This window comes from Calidris pugnax, unplaced genomic scaffold, assembly GCF_001431845.1.
Source record: "Calidris pugnax isolate Ruff unplaced genomic scaffold, ASM143184v1 scaffold211, whole genome shotgun sequence".
Classification (NCBI taxonomy): Eukaryota; Metazoa; Chordata; class Aves; order Charadriiformes; family Scolopacidae; genus Calidris; species Calidris pugnax.
This window is the reverse complement of record NW_015091083.1, coordinates 7,859,817-7,878,107: the sequence shown is the minus strand read 5'-3', so window position 1 is coordinate 7,878,107 and position 18,291 is coordinate 7,859,817. Positions and strand designations below refer to the sequence as shown.

Sequence of the window (18,291 nt, the reverse complement as noted above, 5' to 3'; positions counted from 1 at the left end):
TTATTGTTTATATTTTAAGAGTGGGGGGGGGGGGTGGAGTCATAAACAGGGTTGATGAGGAAGTATCTGAGCAGTTAAAGTACTGGTTAGTTTATGTTGTTGGGAATTCTGTATAATTTTAAAAGGGTGAAGCCACCTAGCTGGTGGATGGTAATCTTGATTTCTTTGAGACCTGGAAAGCTAATTCTCACTGTTGTGTTCCAGATTTCATGAGAGGTGTGGTAGACTCTGAAGATTTACCTCTGAATATTTCTCGTGAAATGCTGCAGCAAAGCAAGATCCTGAAAGTGATCAGGAAGAACTTAGTGAAGAAGTGCTTGGAACTTTTCACTGAGTTGGCTGAAGACAAGGAGAACTACAAAAAGTTCTATGAGCAGTTCTCCAAGAACATCAAGGTTTGTGGTCTTCCTGCTTGATAGTACTGACTGTAGAAGCTACACATTTTTGTTATGCCTAAATTTAGCTGAAGGTATTGCTTACTAGTTTATTTTCTCTTGTACTTGTAGCTCGGTATACATGAGGACTCCCAGAACCGCAAGAAGCTCTCAGAGTTACTGAGGTATTACACATCTGCATCTGGTGATGAAATGGTGTCTCTGAAGGACTACTGCACTCGGATGAAGGAAAACCAGAAACATGTCTACTACATCACTGGTGAGTTGGTAATGGACATTGGTGATGTCTGTAAATGCAGGCACACCTGTAGGATTACATTTTTTGGAGCTACAAAATGAAAAATAAGTGGCAGTTCCCTGGGTGAATTTAGAAAGTGGTGGGATTTTAAGTGGAAAAAAAAGTAATGACAATGTAATTAATTACGTAAAAACAGTTAACATTTTCAGTCTCCAAAACGTTAGTTGAGGTGTAGGTCAAGTATACGAAGAAGAAACTTTTGCATGTCCTGAGAAGACTTTCTGTGTAACTTCTACCAAATCTCATTATTTCTGAAATAAGTGGATGCTGCAGTATTGCTAAAACCATTACAGTAAAATTGTAATTAAGGTTCCTTAACATGGGTACTATATCCATGAGCACAGCAGAACCAGCTACAGATAATTGCTTTCTCTATACTGTAAACTGCCCATGCAAACTTTCTGGGCATCCTGCTCACAATATTCTCTGTGCTAACTGCATCCTTAGGCACCATACCATTTAATGAGCGATAATAAAAACTGCTCTTAAATTATTACCTTGCTCTTAAAATAAAAAGTTGTTACTGCTACTACCTTGAAAGTTTGGGAGAGTCCATTTTGAGGTAGTGAAGTACCCCTTGTGTAGGTAGCTTACCCACTTTCTATTTCTTTTCCCCTCTAAGCTCAGAAATCATGCTTTTGCATTTTTGAGGTGCTTTTAACTAGGATAGCTTTGTGTTCTGGCTGCAGCTAGTAAATTTTGCCAGGAGAATCTGAAATTTCCAGACTTACTGCTCAAACCGGTTCAAACTATATGAGTATCAGATACTAGGCTTTTTTGAAAAAGTAAAAGCTGTACAGGGGTTCTCAGTTTTCCTTTTTGGCAGGACTGGGAAACATTTCTTACCTGGAATTTCAGGAAGTGAAGTTCTACAAGGTCTGATGTCTGAAAGGCTTGAGTCTTTTCAGACCAGCCTAATATTTGCAGTAGTTTGTCCTACTGGTTTGTGCCTTTTTTTCCCCCCCGGTACAAATACCAAAAATCCTTGGAAATGTTGTGTAGGCTCTTCAGAGAATAAAAAAGCTGCCACATCGCAGTGCTGAGGCTCAAATCACAACTGTGGCATTCTTGATTTTTGCAGGTGAGACAAAAGATCAGGTGGCCAACTCTGCTTTTGTGGAGCGTCTCCGCAAACATGGCCTGGAGGTGATCTACATGATTGAGCCTATTGATGAATACTGTGTGCAGCAGCTGAAGGAATTTGAAGGCAAGACCCTGGTTTCTGTAACAAAAGAGGGTTTGGAGCTTCCAGAAGATGAGGAAGAGAAAAAGAAGCAGGAGGAGAAGAAAGCCAAGTTTGAAAACCTTTGCAAAATAATGAAAGACATCCTTGAAAAGAAAGTAGAAAAGGTAATTAGTAGTACTTAGTCTATGTGTAACAAGTTGTTTAATCATCTGAAATGAAGTTGCTGCAGAGAAGGCTCAGATAGTCATATCTGTTAAAATTGCCTTTTCCGAATGAGATGGCAGTATCTCTGCAAGATAGCATAATAGAAGTTGGCTTCATTTTGATTTTTAGTGAAGCTACACTAGTTTTGCTGAGATCTTCAGCTGTCTCTTATGATTCCTTGGTCTTCCATGATGTGTAGCAGCGTTTCAAATTTGAACTGTGCTACTTTACCGTTGGACTTGATCTTAAAGGTCTTCTCCAACCTAAGGGATTCTGTGACTATGAAATCAGGATAGTAAGTCAATTGTACATGTTGAGATGTCAAAGACAAACTTCTACTTTGTTTCCTTTTCTAGGTTGTGGTGTCCAATCGCTTAGTTACTTCTCCATGCTGTATTGTAACAAGTACATATGGCTGGACTGCCAACATGGAGAGGATCATGAAAGCGCAGGCGTTAAGGGACAACTCCACAATGGGATACATGGCAGCAAAGAAACATCTGGAGATCAATCCCGATCATTCCATCATTGAAACCCTGAGGCAGAAGGCAGAGGCTGATAAGAATGACAAGTCTGTGAAGGATCTTGTCATCTTGCTGTATGAGACAGCGCTGCTGTCCTCTGGCTTCAGCTTAGAAGATCCTCAGACACATGCCAACCGCATCTACAGAATGATCAAACTTGGTCTGGGTGAGTTAGAAATCTCTCCTGTTGCTGCTAAACTCTGGGTGTGTTTACATGCCCTTACAGGGGGTTTAGAGATCATATTGTGGTTTCTTTGTACTCACTGAAAAGGGGGAGCCCTCAGATAACTTGGGTGTTCAGGTGGATAAAGTTTTGAGTTCTAATACCGGCATTAATGGTACGTGTTTCTTGAACAGGCATTGATGAAGATGATACTGCTGCAGAAGAAGCTAGTCCAGCAGTCACTGAGGAGATGCCACCTCTTGAAGGAGATGATGACACATCACGCATGGAGGAGGTGGATTAAAACAGTTTACAGGAACTCATGAATGTTTCCTTGGCTAATATGAATAAGTTATATTTTGTATATTATGAATGTTACCTGCCAAAAAAAATATCTTTGACACTTTGTCTGCATTCCCTCTTTATATTTATTTTCAAAGATGTTATACCTTTATTTTTGTTACATTGCTTTTTCAGCTGATGTGAGATACAAATGCCATTGAGGGAATATTTTCTTTAACACTGTACAACCCTAAACAGGCAAGCAAGGAGTAGTTATTTTTGTCTGTATTAGCTGGTTGCAGGTGGCAGGGTTCTTGACTTATTCTTAATTGCCAGAAATGTGGGAAAGGACTAGCAAAGTTGGTATGACACCAGGATGTTCAAGTTTGTTTAGTGTTCTACAGCTCTTCAACTCTAAATATGTCTAACATACAGTACCTAGTAACTAGGTATCTATGAGAGCTGAAATATTTGGGGAAGCTTTAACCCTTTTGCTCCTAACAAGGTCTTGATGTTTAAAGTTGTTTTTTATACTGTTCAAGGATTCTGGATTGCACTCTACCATAGAATAGAATCCACTGTAAATCTCTATTGTGACTTATGCAACTCTGCATGTACAGTTCAAACCTAGAACTGTAAGAATAAAAGAATGTTAAGAATGAACCGTGTCACGGACTTGTCTGTTAACACTGAAAACAAGGCCTCCTGGTGGTGTGAGCATCAGGTGCTGCTTCAGATGTTGGGTACTGGCTGCTGTCATGTTCAACCAGTAATAACTGCGTGCTTGTGCTGCTACTGCACAACTTTTTCTGCTAGTTCTCAAAGATCTCAAGACAACTTTATTCTGAAAAGTGATTCTTTGCCTTGTTAGGTTTAACTGGTGTTAATATTCAGCCATGTTTTGGAAGACACTAAATGGAGCTGGGCTCCTAAAGCTGCCAGCCTGGTGGATCGTGCTGTGCCCAGGGAATGAATTTCACGTACAAAGTGAGGCTGCCAGCACTGTGTCCTACAGGCTTTCAAGGAGCTGCTCTGTTGTGCTGGGTTTTGTGTTCCTTGGCCTGCCTTTTGGAAGGGAAGTAGTAAAAGGAAATGGGGGTTGTTGCTGGCCACCTCCAGCACCTCCACTTCCCCTGTCTGCCAAGCACTGGTGCTGATCAGATGTCCTACTTGACACCCAGCTTGAGCTTAATGAGCTCATGGGTGTGGAGGAGGAAGGGCTGGGGCCATGTGCTGAGCATCTTGCCCTGTTACCTTGACAAAGTTTTTGTTGAATATCTCCATCTGTTGTTTTTCATCATATTTGAACTCTGTCCCCACGTAACAATATTTTTAGATGAGGGTGGTGTGTGTTAGATTATTTTTTTCTGTAATAAGGTAAAAGGACAACTAATCTTGGTTGTAATTATTTCAGGAAGGTTCATCAACTTCCTGCAAGCCATTTTAAAGTAGTAGGGAGTTGCACAAGTTCTGGGTTCCTAAAGATCTTGTGTGTTTTAAAGGACCTTTATAAGATCCTATGTGTTTTATGTCAAACCCAGGTGTCTTTTGGGGCTGGGGAGGGGTGTCCAATTGAGATGCTTCATGTGTGGATAGAGGGGGGATAAACTAAGGCAGATCTGATCAGTTCTGCAGCCGCCTGGCAATGATTTCAAAACACTTTGGCATGTTGGTTTACTAGACTGATGGGTTCACATTTTTGCAAATCCTTCTGAATTTTTAAAAATGAAATCAAATTAAGGGGTTGGGTAGGAAAATAAAACACTGCTTCAGTACTGAGCACTTAATTGATCTCATGGCATCTACAAAATCGCAAGTACACTATGTGTGGGGAGTGTGTCTCCCACAGCTGCCATTCTGTGTCATGACACAAAATGTCCAAAATCACTTGAAATGATGGGTGTCTGAAAAAAGAGTCTTGCTTATACTTAGTGCTGTAAGGGCCGAGGCCAGTGACCATTGTTATTTGCCTGGTTGCAGGGTCGAAAGCAGGAAAACAGAGAGAGCATCTGTTGTCTCAGTAGCCAGTCAGGCCCAAACCATGACAAATTACCACGTCAGTGAAAGTTAGAAGGAAGGTTGAAGGTGTGAGCGATGCCAAAACATGGAAACAATTTTCTTGGGCAATGAGGCAAGAGATCTGGTTCCCTCCACACCCCAGCCTGGGGGTTCAGGTGAGCTCTTCAGTGTCTGTTTCTAGTCCATAGGTATTGATTCCGTTTTAAGTGGTGTCACTTTAAGTGGAGTTCTCCATTACCTTCTTGTGCTGTGGTAGCAACTCCCCTGTTGCTATAGTAATGAGTATGACATCAAAACAGATGCAGTCTTCTGGCTTGCAAGAGGAGCTGCGCAGTTGAAACCACGTGCACCTCCGTAGTGACTTGCAGTTTGGTGCATGGACAGCAGGAGCAGTGATCTGAGGGTAAATGCTTCCTTCTTGGTGATGCTCAAAGGTTAAAAGCTATTGGGATGACAGATTTCAGGCTCCTTTAGGTAATTTCTCCAAGGCCTCGCTGGCAAAAATTTTTATTCAGTAGTACTGTGAAGACATATAAGCAGGTGTCTTGTGTTTAAACCCTATTTTACAAAACCTTCTGTAATGTGTAAAAAGTATTGAAAATATCTTCCAATTAGTACATTGAAATCTAAAATCTACAGTAGCAAAAGACAATAAAGAGACATTTCCAGTTGCTTGGTGAAGCAATGGCTTCGACTTACGTCTTTAACTCCCTTGAAAACTAATTTATCCATTAGAGGAAAAATTCAGGTGAAATATGTGGGTTACCTCTGGTGTTTCTTGCTGTGGAAACGTATTGGTGCTTTGAGGAGTTTTGTGCGTGACACCAAGCAGTCATGGAGATCTTGCACAGAGGGCACCCCGACAGTGGGTTCTGCTTTAGCACAGAGCCCCCCTCGTGCACCAGCTTTTTGCTGAAATGCATTTTAGGAAGCAAGGACACCGTTACCAAAAGTTCTCTTGCTCGGCTGCCCCTTGTAGCAGTTCACAGTCTCTGTTTCTCAGGGTTGGTGCTGTTTTCACCGTAGATAAAAGTGTTTCAGAGCACCAGGGTGGGGTTTAGGAAAGGTTGGGAGCCCTAATCGTAACTCCACTCACTTTTTTTCAGGGCTCTGACCCTGCTGCCAGGCTCGTGTTGCAGTTACTGCCTGGGGCTTCCATGTTCATTTCTTCCAAGCAGAAATACACAACTAAGTTTAGCAAAGGGGTTGGGTACCAAGATGACAGTATGTTTCTCCTTATTTGAGCTGCAGGACACCAGAGCCAACTACTCTAAATAAGCGATGACAGTAACACTTGGCACAGCTTGGGGTTACGCTCTCTCCTGGTTTAGAGCTTGTAGAGCTGACAGGGGTTTCACTGAGGTTGATCAGAACATTCTCCTATTGGTAATAGTCTTTTTGAAATCACACTGCGATACTGAATTCAGAAGCACTTGATTCTGCTGCTCTCTCTGGAAGGAAGCTGCCCCATCTGTGGTTTTGGGTTTTTGAACCTTAGGAGCTGAAGTGTTGGTGCCCCTTTTGCTCTAGCAAAAGGCTCCCGCTATTGTGTGCTCTGCAGCCTGAATTTTGGATGGCAGCAGCAAAGCAAAATGGCTTTCATCGTCTTAGAAATTGCAATGATCAATTGAAGCTGATAGATTTCCAAATGTAACAAGGAAAGGAGCAAAAAAAAATATGGGGGTAAATTCTGTGCTGTGATGAGTGAGGGGGAACTGGATTCGGTTTTGAAATAAAAAATTTTACAGGAAACAAAAATTTCACAGGAGAGATGGGAAGGGATTCTGTCAGGGAGTAGAGGGATAGGATGATGGGTAATGGTTTTAAACTGAAAGAGGGGAGATTCAGATTAGGTAGCAGGAAGAAATTTTTCACTCTGAGGGTGGTGAGACACTGGAACAGGTTGCCCAGAGAAGCTGTGGATGCCCCATCCCTGGAGGGGTTCAAGGCCAGGCTGGATGGGGCTTTGAGCAACCTGGTCTGGTGGGAGGTGTCCCTGCCCATGGCAGGGGGGTGGAACTGGATGATACTTAAGGTCCCTTCCAACCCAAACCATTCTATAATAAAATGCATGTAGAACGTACTATTGATAGCCCATATACATGAATGCTGTTATTAGAGCATTCATGGCCTATGATGTGTCTTGCCGATTAAGAGTTTGTTCAGCTATTTTGCATTCATTAACAGCTAACTATGAAATATTCACTTATTCATGTTTTTAATTTGTATTTGGAGGTCTTAATTTGACAGTGGAAGCTTTGGCAAATAGCCAATTTCAGATGGTCTTCTGCCTGTGCGTAAATCGAAACTTTCCTTATACCACTATTTGCTTAATGGTGAGGGCACCCTAAAGAAAGAGTGACCTGAATTCCAGATCTGTGTGTTTCTGATACTTCTGATCTTTTTAAAATATTATTTTCAACAAAGCAAACCTTCCCTAGGAAACATCTGAGTAAGTCATACTGGGCCATGAAAAGTGATTTCAGACAAAGATTTGGTTCTGTGATGGCAAATTGTATAAAACAATGTATTTTTTTTTAAATTAAGGCTAAAAAAACCCTGGTGAATGAAACTTCATCTGAAGCATGGCTGGTCTGAGGAGGAGCGGATGTATCCGGGGAGCATTCAGCATCCTCAGCAGCAGCGATGTGAAGAGGAGTCGGAGACGCGCGTTCTTTTGTACCAAGGTGATGTTTCCATGAGGTGACGAGGAAGAGGAGGGTGTGGGGCAGAGAGTGCTTGGCTTTACATGGCACAGGGTTCCACTGATTTGAACCATTGGCCAGGCATTTCACTGTTAGTGCTTTAAAATGCACAAGTATGGTTTCAAATTGTATTTCACTATGTCTTTTTTTTCTTACCTATTCATGGCTAGTTGTACATGGTACTGTTGAGTTGCCTTTCTGTATTGGAAAGAAAACAGATTCATAGGATCACAGAAGGGTTCAGGTTGCTCAAAGCCCCATCCAGCCTGGCCTTGAACACTTCCAGGGATGGGGAATCCACAGCTTCTCTGGGCGACTATTCCATAATAGTTTTTAAAGCAAAAAAATCCACACCCCCGTCATCTTTTTTTTTTTTTTTTTTTTGAGGAGAGGTCTTTTCAAGTACCATTCCACTAGTTTTTCTTGATGCAGTATTAAAAAATGTGTTCACAAGCTTCTGTTGCAAAGTAGAAGTTAAATAAAAGGGTGCATAGAGTGATTTATGAACTGATAGTGGTGACAGTCTCTCCTGCAAAGTGTCATGGGGGGTTGTGGTCTACTTGCTAAAATGCTCTCCAACGTTTTGGGCACTGGAATTCTGCAGAGGAAACCTCCCCCCCAGGTGTCTCAGTGATTCCCTCGGTGGGCAGTGGACCTGGCAGCACAGAACTCACCTCGCTCACTTGGGCTCATTTTAGTTTTTAGGTGCTTATTGTCATTGCTCAGAAGATGGATCACTTCATGCAGCCTGCAGCATGAATTTCACTAGTGGTAAACATCAGAAAGGAATTAAAACTCTACTCTACAGCATACCAGAGGCAGGTTTGGGGAATGTTTTCCATTTAGAAGATCCACAACTTGTTCTTACACCTGGAAACTCAGTCCTGCCAGTTACAGAGTACCACAGTGATGTTTACATGGATCTGGAAGAGGATTTTCCAATGCCAGTGGAAATCATTGCTAAGGAGACAGCTGCTTTTCCATCAAAATTGGTGGAATCCTGTGAACAGTCTCAGAGATCAGGAACTGCTGCAGAGTCTGAATGCCCTTCACCCATGGAGACTGAGCCTTCAAGACCTGTGGGATTTCTGGAGAACTCCATGACAGCTGCTCTGCTGCAGTGCAACGGTGATGTGTGTGAAGAGAGCAAACGCTTCCAATTCTAGAACACACTGCTGAAAAGAAAAACAACAAAAACCCTCACGCACCCTAACGTAGGTGTGGTGGTAATAATACTAATAATACTAATATATTGTAATAATACCCACAATACTTGGTCCTGTCATTAATGTACCGTGGAATTTCTGAAGTTCTCCTAAGGTTCCCTTGTGCAGTGGCTGAAGTTGTGTAGTAGAATTAAACCTTCAAAATCCTCGTTGTTACGGATGAGGCTGTGTCCCGCTCACTTCATGAAATCCTGTGGTAGATTTAGGCTGAATCTACACACCCAGGCTACTGCAGCTGAGGGCCTTGAAGAGTTTAGATGATTAAGAAGGACAAAGTCCAGCTCACTGTCCCAGTTATTGTTGTCTCTCTTAGGATCTTAAAAGGAGTGCTGGTTGAGGGGTTGGGAGGGCAACGCTTCTGGGGAGAGCCAACCCCTCCGTCAGACTTCCTGGGGTTTTTCTAGGGAAATGGGAACAGAGGTTCAGCTAGACATGGAAATAGTTTTTTTTAATTAAGAGTAAGGCAGAGGATGAGGTGGTGATGTATGGGATATTCTGGGATATTCTTGTTGCCATCTCTCCCAGGCTGTTACTGAGCCATTCGAGCCAGACTATAAAGGCGGTATGGGATATGCTAATTATTGCTCATTTTCTTCAGTAGATCATCTAGAGACCTTGCCATGCTAATCCCTTCTGGAGTTAATAACCTAAATGCCTTTGCTATGTTTTAATTATTGCTCATTTTCTTCAGTAGATCATCTAGAGACCTTGCCATGCTAATAATCCCTTCTGGAGTTAATAAACTAAATTCCTTTGCTATGTTTCAGCAATTTGGAACAATATACTTGATTTTAGTCATTTTCTAAAACGTAGGTGTTATTTTTGGTTAGAGCTTACATATGGTGAGGCAGACCTGAAAATGAAGCATTAAGAATTTTAAGGAATACAGCTCTTTGTCCCGTGTTATTCTGTTCGTGTGGTCATAAAAGGTACCTGGCTTTGACAGTGCTCTGAGAGGAGAGAGGCCCTTTTTATTTTTCTCCTGCAATTTGTGCAAATCTGTATGTGTCCAGCGTCTTCATTCCCAAGAGCTCCCAGCTGACGTATGAGCTGTTATTTCCAGCACTTTCTATTGTAAGAGGTGGCCAGATCATATTCCTCCCTCTTTTTTTTTAAAGAGCAAAACTCCAGCTACACTTTCTATTGTAAGAGGTGGCCAGATCATGTTCCTCCCTCTTTTTTTAAAGAGCAAAACTCCAGCTGAAGATTCCAGGCTCCATTCCTGAAGGACCTCTGTGACGCGTGAAAAGGGACCAGGTTCAGACACACTGGGGCCAGTTCTTGTGCCCACCCACCGTGGAGCCCTGTCAGGAGGGTTCTGCTTGAGAGGAGAGCACGAGGTGCCTTTCCTGGCAGTACAACCATCAGGATTTCAGCAACTCCAGGACCAGGATGTTACGAAAATGCTCCGGGAAACCAAGCCAAATGTTAAGGCTATTGCACAGGGCAGATCCCTAAGGGAGGGTCATGCTAGCTCAGTGCAGACATTCCTTGCAGATGCTGACTTCAACTCTTAGCACTCTCAGCATGTGCTGGTGACTGGGTGGACGGTTTTGCTCTGAAATCAGATGCAGAGCAGCAGATGAGACAGACTGTAGCATTCATCAAATGGAGTCATGAGAATTCAAGAGTTTTCTTCCTGCTCAGTTCTCCTTTAGTCTCCTGTGCTTTTCCTCTAGGCTGCTTTCCAGCGAGCAATAGGAAAGGAGGATGAACCCTGCAAACACCATTCAGGTGTTTTTTATTTTTATTCAAACATTCAGGTTTTGTTTTTTTTTCCTAAGACTTCAACTTCTCTTGTTTCCGTGCAGAAAAAGTATTACTTGCTTGATTGCTTTGGTTTCAGCCCCCAGGCCCCAGCTGGAGCACCCAGATGGCTGCAGAGCTGCATGTGGGGGGAGAGCCAAAAGCCCCCATTTGTCCTTTTGCATTTCTTATAGTGGGAGGTTTGGCTGGAACAAGATATCTATGAGTCAAACATGGTTTGCTGTGAATCAGTTCCCTGTTCGTGCCTCACAGATACAATCTGCAGCTAAATCATAATAATTTCTATTGACTAATAGGAGGTATTCAGGATTATTAATTAATAATTCAAGATTAACATAAACCACCACTTAAATCCACTCCCAAAGGCGGCAGTCCTGGCTGCTCTGCAGGCAAGGAGTGAGACTTGGCCTTTCCCTGATGGACATTCAACCTCAGGCAGCCTCTGCTCCAGCTTCAGTGTCTGCTCTGCAAGAGCTGAGCTCTGCTGGCCCCAGACCCAGACCTTTAAGGTTATTTTTCCTCTTGGACAAATGACTTTTCTACACTTTTTTTTTCCAGTTTACCTGCTGGCCCCAGACCCAGACCTTTAAGGTTATTTTTCCTCTTGGACAAATGACTTTTATACACTTTTTCTTCCAGTTTATTTCACAGCAGGCAATCTAGTATGTTTTGTATCTGTATGTTGAAGTCAACTGTCTTTCAAATGGATGTGAGTGTCAGTTTTTTAAAGAACCTTTTTAGAAATGCCTGTGTGATTTATTAGATGCGACGTTATAACGTGGAGGCTGAACTGATCAGCTGAGAGAGGATTTCACAGCACTGACCCCCAGAACACCCTGTGAAGCAGTGAGACAGCGGGCACCCCTGGGTCAGAGAAGGAGTGATGCCTTTGAAAACTAGAAAAGCAGTGTATTAATGACCTGTGTTCTCAGGTGGCCAGAGACCTGGACTCGGGGGAAATCAGAGCTCCCTGCGGCTGGCACAAGGTCTGTGCAGGATCAAGGGCTTCTTCCAAAAGGGACAAGGAGAACCAAAGCAGCAATATAGGAAATTATGGCAATAAATAGCCTAAGCAAGCATTTCTGTGCCTCTCTAACTCTCTGGCCACCCTCCTGGTTCATACTGCCCCAACTTGGAGAGGCTGGAAGCTGCCCTGCCTCAGCGATGGCGTTATGTGTGTGCTTTGGAAAGCAGAAACTCAAAATCTTCCTTGGAAATGTGAAATGTGTTGTCCAACTGTACCTCTGCTGCCCGACCCCCACCCAGATGGGTGCTGGCAGGGGTTCATTGTGCAAACCTTGCCCTGGTCTCAACCTTACTGCCACCATCTCTTCTGTAACCTCTTGCAGACCAACAGGTCTCTTGAGCCCCGGGTGCCAGGGCCTTGTTGCTAGCAGCTGGTGTCTGCAAAGCTGATTTTGGGCAGGCTTTTGCGGGAGGAATGACTCCAACCCATGTGTTTGGATTAAGGATGGTGATTGTATGCACTCATTCAGCTCAGCTGGCACCACAGGCCCTGACACAGCCCTTCTTAGCTCCCACCTCAGTGGTGGGAGGTGCTGGGGGAAGTTGGATGAGACTTTTGGTTGCTTTGTTTTGTTTTGACCGTAATTGGAGAATCCAAAGAAGGGGAAGAACCATCAGATACTCCTGGCCTGGGTGGAGACGGTAAGGAGATGTCTGGGAAGAGAAGGAGGTATCTGGGAAGAAAAGAGGTGTATGTGAGAGGCTGTAGTGCAGCTGGTGGTGGAAACAGGGTGTGAATCTTGTGGAGTTTGTGAGCTGCTCCCAGTGCAGCTGCTCTCGCTGTCACCTCCCCAGGGGCTTGCTCCTGGTGCCTTTTTGGAGTGACAATGTGCTGCTGGCTCCAGAGCAAGACACTTGTTTTATTGTTTAGTGCTTGTTTTATACTCATTTTAAAATTGATCTAAAACAGTAGTAGCTTCTGCATTGTGCAGGAAGATGCAAGTGAGCCAGGTAGGAAGGAAATAACGGGAGGGAGAAGAATTTGATTTGAAAAAGTAAAAAGAGTTAGTTCCTCATTTCCCTATAAAAAGGAGAAGAAGGGGAATTGAGATGTGGCCCTTAAAGGGTGGAATCAGCTCTGCTGCTTTGTGAAAAACGAACCCAATTCATAGTTCTCTGGTAAATCTGAAAAAAATACTCTTCCTGGTATTTAAAAACAGCAAAATTGTTGTTCCTTTTCTCAGAGAGTGATGGCAAGTAAGAGTGAGGGTATCTAAGTCCTCCAAATCCCACCTGGTGGATTGGAGGTGATCGAGAGAGATACTTAGAAAGCACTGAGTGTCCAACCACAGGTCCAACCACAGCTGTCCATCCAACAGACAGGAAGTCATCTGCTGCAGCAAATGGCAGGAGGAACCATCTTTGAATCTCCTGGCTGCTTCTGGAGGGGGTAGTGTTTTTCCATTTGATTACTGATTATCTTCTGTCAGGCTGAAGGTTGAGTGAAGAAACAGGGCTACAGAAGATACATTGGCAAGAGAGGAGAAGGGAGCGTTGTATCTCTGGCCAGCAGGCCTTGTCATGGTTTGGGACAGATCAGCCAATGACAACAGGACAGATGCTCTCCCCCAACTCTTGCTCCAAGGAGAGAAAGGAGAGAGATAAAGAGACTTAGGAGTTTAGAAAAAATTAAACTACTTTAGTGAAATATTAATAATAAAATAAAACGGAAATAATGAAATAGATACTATATATTTATATAAAACCATATCAAGTTCCCAGGAAGATGTCACCAGCAGGTGCCATGGAGGTCCCAGACTGGACTCTGGATGGGAATTGGATTCAGGAAGCGTGGATCAGGATCAAAGGGAGACAGACAGACAGACAGACAGGGTCCACCTCGGGCATCAGTCACTGAAGATGAAGAAGCTCCAGACCCTTTGATCCCTCAGCTGTTATCCTGAGCATGGCAGATGGGATGGAATACTCTTTTGGTCAGTTTTGGGTCACCTGCCCCCTCCTCCCCACAGGTGTGACCCCTCCATGGGGTAGACACCCAGGCCAGCTGACCCTGGTTGCCAGAGCACCAGGTGTAAACAAGAACCTCTGTCACAGAAGAGAACATTGGTTCTGCCCCACCCCGAACCTGGACCTAAGCTCAACTGGGCTCTTTTTCCTTGCTTTGCTCCCATCTTTTTCCAAAGAATTGAAGCCTCCAAACTGAGGGAGCTGAGCAGGGGCATGTGCAGGAGGTGGGGCAGCTTTGGGTCAAGCCTATGAAGCTGGCAGAAGGTGAAGATGTTGGGAGCAGGATGCTTTCAGCCAAGAAGAGGCGGAGGCAGAAAAGGTGTAGGGCTGGGAAGCCCTTGGATGGTACGGGGAGCAGGGGGCACCCTGTAACAGGGCCTGGGGTGGGGGGCACCGAGTGCCAGGGTGGGAGGGCTGGGATGGGGGGCTGACTCTCAGCATGGCTTTGTGTTTGCTCCTCTCTAGTCTGGTACCTCATCTTGAGTGCAAACACCTCTTGGAGGGTTCAGAAAACTTGTAGTGCCAAAAAAAAAAAGGGGTGTGGGGAATCCGCTTTACAGAGTATAAGCTGCTTTTTTTTTTTTTTTAAATATTTTTCTCATGTTGCATGAAAGACCAGTAAATCAAGTCATTGTTTTGGTAGAAGACAGTAGCAGCTTCTTGTTTGTTTTTAAACAGAAGCTGCCTTAGAAAATTTACCACAAGCCTTTCTGGCACCAGGGGAGTTCCTGTGTCTGGGCAATTTATCTATTAGAAAATTTGTCTCTAATGTGCTTTCCTGCCCTCTGCCTGTTTTAGTAGATGCTCAGGAAGTGAAGGACTTTGTTAGAAGCAGAGACTACGTAGACAGACCAGGACGTAAATGCACGGTAACTGTTTTCTAATTGCTGCTACCCTGTCTCCCTATCAAAATATATTTTAGACAGCGTTAGTTGCTTTGCCATTAGCCTGGTGGGGCAGCCAGCTCTGCTGGGGAAGAGCACATGAAGAACAGGTGTGAATTAATTAATTCAAACGGTATCACCTGCAAAGAAACAGAAGGGGAGGGAGGAAGCTGTTCCAGTCCTGTGCCACCACCTGGGCAATAAGGAAAGTGTGTTTGTTTGTAAGGTCGCTGTAGCAAGAGCTTTGGGAAAAACTGAGGGTGTAGTTATTTATCTGCAGTTTTATTTCTGAGATGTAGGCCCAGCAAAAGCAAAAAACCAAACAAAACTGCAGTGCAAATCAAAACAATGTTATTTACTGACCTGGAATTACTGTTCCTGGCAAGTGCAAGGCATGTTCTGGAGAGCTGCCTGTTGTATTTTTTTGAGGGGGGGGAGGGAAGGAAGATTTCTGTTTTCCCCTTATGTCTCACTTGCACCCAACCAGCACCACAAATGTGGGATATTTGGAAGGACAAGCTGGCTTCAGACAGGAAAGCTTTGGGGAAACACGGCGTCTGGAGTTTGTACTAGAACTTCAGTTTCACCCCAAAGCTGTGGTACCTTCTGCTTTGAGCAGCATTTCTTTCCCTTCCTCCCCTGCAGCAGAAGTGTGTGGTAGAGTCGAGCACGGAGTCCGAGCCTGAAGCCAGGGCAGAGGTAAGAACCAGCTCTCTGAAGCACTTTGGTGGTGATGAGGTTCCCTGATGGGTACCCAGCTCTTCCTTCAGCCTCAGCAGGGAGAGCCCAGGATGTGGTCGTTGGGGTTGTTGGATTTGTGACTGTAGAAGGAAAGGAGTGGTGGTGGGGGGAAAAACCCCAACACTGTTCTATCCCTCAGGCTCCGATGTTCACTGTTATTAATTTTAGCAAAATTGGTTCTGGGGGAATGAGGCAGGAAATTGTCGGTGGTTCAGGTAGACAAATGGTTTAGGTAGCACTTCTCTGCTAAGAAGTGCTTAAAGGTGACCTGGGCTGTTTCTGGTGGTTAAGTTTCAGCAGCTCTGGGCCAACGGGACTTCTACAGGTTGGAGTGGAGAACCTCTACCTTCTGAGTGTCTGTTTTGGATGAGATTAAGAGAGCAGCTCTGTTGTTGTGGTGGCTACTTACAAATATTGGTAATTTCTGAGCGTTGTTCTGTCAAACCTGCGTGTTTAAAGTTGGTGGAAAAAAGACCTGATTCTGGAGTGGAGAACCAAATACTTAATTTCTGGGCAAAAGTGTTCAGAATTGATGCTTGCTGTCAGTCCATGGGAATTGCTGTGCTCTCTGGTTTAGAGAAATTGTCTGCTGGGAATCTTCCAGAAAGCACAGGGGGAAGCTGGAGATGTCCATGGCCTCCTCCTTGGAGAAACAAGGCTGGGAGCCCAGCTGCTGGGTTGGATTCCAATAACTGGGCTGGGTGGAAGAAGGGCTTGCAAAGGTGCCAGCCTGGACGTAGAGCTGGTTGCTCTCACCAAGGGTGCTGAGTGGGTGCCAGGCCAGAGCTGGGGGGTTTCTGGGTTTTTTTTGGAGAAACAGAAGCTGCTTTTCTTCATTGGCTTTGGGGGGATGTCTCTGTGTCCTTGAACTAGCATAAGAATGCACTGTCCAAAAAAATTCTGGGTGTGTTTAGTTTGGAGAAGAGGAGGCTGAGGGGAGACCTCATTGCCCTCTACAACTCCCTGAAAGGAGGGTTCTTTTTTTTTTTTTTTAAATATTTTTCTCATGTTGCATGAAAGACCAGTAAATCAAGTCATTGTTTTGGTAGAAGACAGTAGCAGCTTCTTGTTTGTTTTTAAACAGAAGCTGCCTTTGAAAATTTACCACAAGCCTTTCTGGCACCAGGGGAGTTCCTGTGTCTGGGCAATTTATCTATTAGAAAATTTGTCTCTAATGTGCTTTCCTGCCCTCTGCCTGTTTTAGTAGATGCTCAGGAAGTGAAGGACTTTGTTAGAAGCAGAGACTACGTAGACAGACCAGGACGTAAATGCACGGTAACTGTTTTCTAATTGCTGCTACCCTGTCTCCCTATCAAAATATATTTTAGACAGCGTTAGTTGCTTTGCCATTAGCCTGGTGGGGCAGCCAGCTCTGCTGGGGAAGAGCACATGAAGAACAGGTGTGAATTAATTAATTCAAACGGTATCACCTGCAAAGAAACAGAAGGGGAGGGAGGAAGCTGTTCCAGTCCTGTGCCACCACCTGGGCAATAAGGAAAGTGTGTTTGTTTGTAAGGTCGCTGTAGCAAGAGCTTTGGGAAAAACTGAGGGTGTAGTTATTTATCTGCAGTTTTATTTCTGAGATGTAGGCCCAGCAAAAGCAAAAAACCAAACAAAACTGCAGTGCAAATCAAAACAATGTTATTTACTGACCTGGAATTACTGTTCCTGGCAAGTGCAAGGCATGTTCTGGAGAGCTGCCTGTTGTATTTTTTTGAGGGGGGGGAGGGAAGGAAGATTTCTGTTTTCCCCTTATGTCTCACTTGCACCCAACCAGCACCACAAATGTGGGATATTTGGAAGGACAAGCTGGCTTCAGACAGGAAAGCTTTGGGGAAACACGGCGTCTGGAGTTTGTACTAGAACTTCAGTTTCACCCCAAAGCTGTGGTACCTTCTGCTTTGAGCAGCATTTCTTTCCCTTCCTCCCCTGCAGCAGAAGTGTGTGGTAGAGTCGAGCACGGAGTCCGAGCCTGAAGCCAGGGCAGAGGTAAGAACCAGCTCTCTGAAGCACTTTGGTGGTGATGAGGTTCCCTGATGGGTACCCAGCTCTTCCTTCAGCCTCAGCAGGGAGAGCCCAGGATGTGGTCGTTGGGGTTGTTGGATTTGTGACTGTAGAAGGAAAGGAGTGGTGGTGGGGGGAAAAACCCCAACACTGTTCTATCCCTCAGGCTCCGATGTTCACTGTTATTAATTTTAGCAAAATTGGTTCTGGGGGAATGAGGCAGGAAATTGTCGGTGGTTCAGGTAGACAAATGGTTTAGGTAGCACTTCTCTGCTAAGAAGTGCTTAAAGGTGACCTGGGCTGTTTCTGGTGGTTAAGTTTCAGCAGCTCTGGGCCAACGGGACTTCTACAGGTTGGAGTGGAGAACCTCTACCTTCTGAGTGTCTGTTTTGGATGAGATTAAGAGAGCAGCTCTGTTGTTGTGGTGGCTACTTACAAATATTGGTAATTTCTGAGCGTTGTTCTGTCAAACCTGCGTGTTTAAAGTTGGTGGAAAAAAGACCTGATTCTGGAGTGGAGAACCAAATACTTAATTTCTGGGCAAAAGTGTTCAGAATTGATGCTTGCTGTCAGTCCATGGGAATTGCTGTGCTCTCTGGTTTAGAGAAATTGTCTGCTGGGAATCTTCCAGAAAGCACAGGGGGAAGCTGGAGATGTCCATGGCCTCCTCCTTGGAGAAACAAGGCTGGGAGCCCAGCTGCTGGGTTGGATTCCAATAACTGGGCTGGGTGGAAGAAGGGCTTGCAAAGGTGCCAGCCTGGACGTAGAGCTGGTTGCTCTCACCAAGGGTGCTGAGTGGGTGCCAGGCCAGAGCTGGGGGGTTTCTGGGTTTTTTTTGGAGAAACAGAAGCTGCTTTTCTTCATTGGCTTTGGGGGGATGTCTCTGTGTCCTTGAACTA

The 18,291-nt window shown here is 44.4% G+C and overlaps 1 protein-coding gene and 1 long non-coding RNA gene across 2 annotated transcripts in view; both read left to right on the top strand.

Annotated features, from left to right (window-relative positions):
* Positions 1-3,715, top strand: part of HSP90AA1 (heat shock protein 90kDa alpha family class A member 1) — an 8,621-nt gene extending 4,906 nt beyond the window's left edge. The window contains exons 7-11 of the mRNA XM_014957488.1: positions 205-395; positions 507-654; positions 1,775-2,043; positions 2,440-2,773; positions 2,965-3,715. Of these exons, the coding sequence (XP_014812974.1) occupies positions 205-395; positions 507-654; positions 1,775-2,043; positions 2,440-2,773; positions 2,965-3,074 (1,052 nt within the window). The 3' untranslated portion in view covers positions 3,075-3,715. The remainder of the gene's footprint in view (positions 1-204; positions 396-506; positions 655-1,774; positions 2,044-2,439; positions 2,774-2,964) is intronic.
* Positions 3,716-14,002: 10,287 nt separating this feature from the next.
* On the top strand, positions 14,003-15,346 carry LOC106897106. Its single transcript, XR_001413722.1, has 3 exons — positions 14,003-14,108; positions 14,562-14,632; positions 15,293-15,346. It is a non-coding gene; the product is annotated as an uncharacterized LOC106897106 (long non-coding RNA).
* The last annotated feature ends 2,945 nt before the right edge of the window (positions 15,347-18,291 follow it).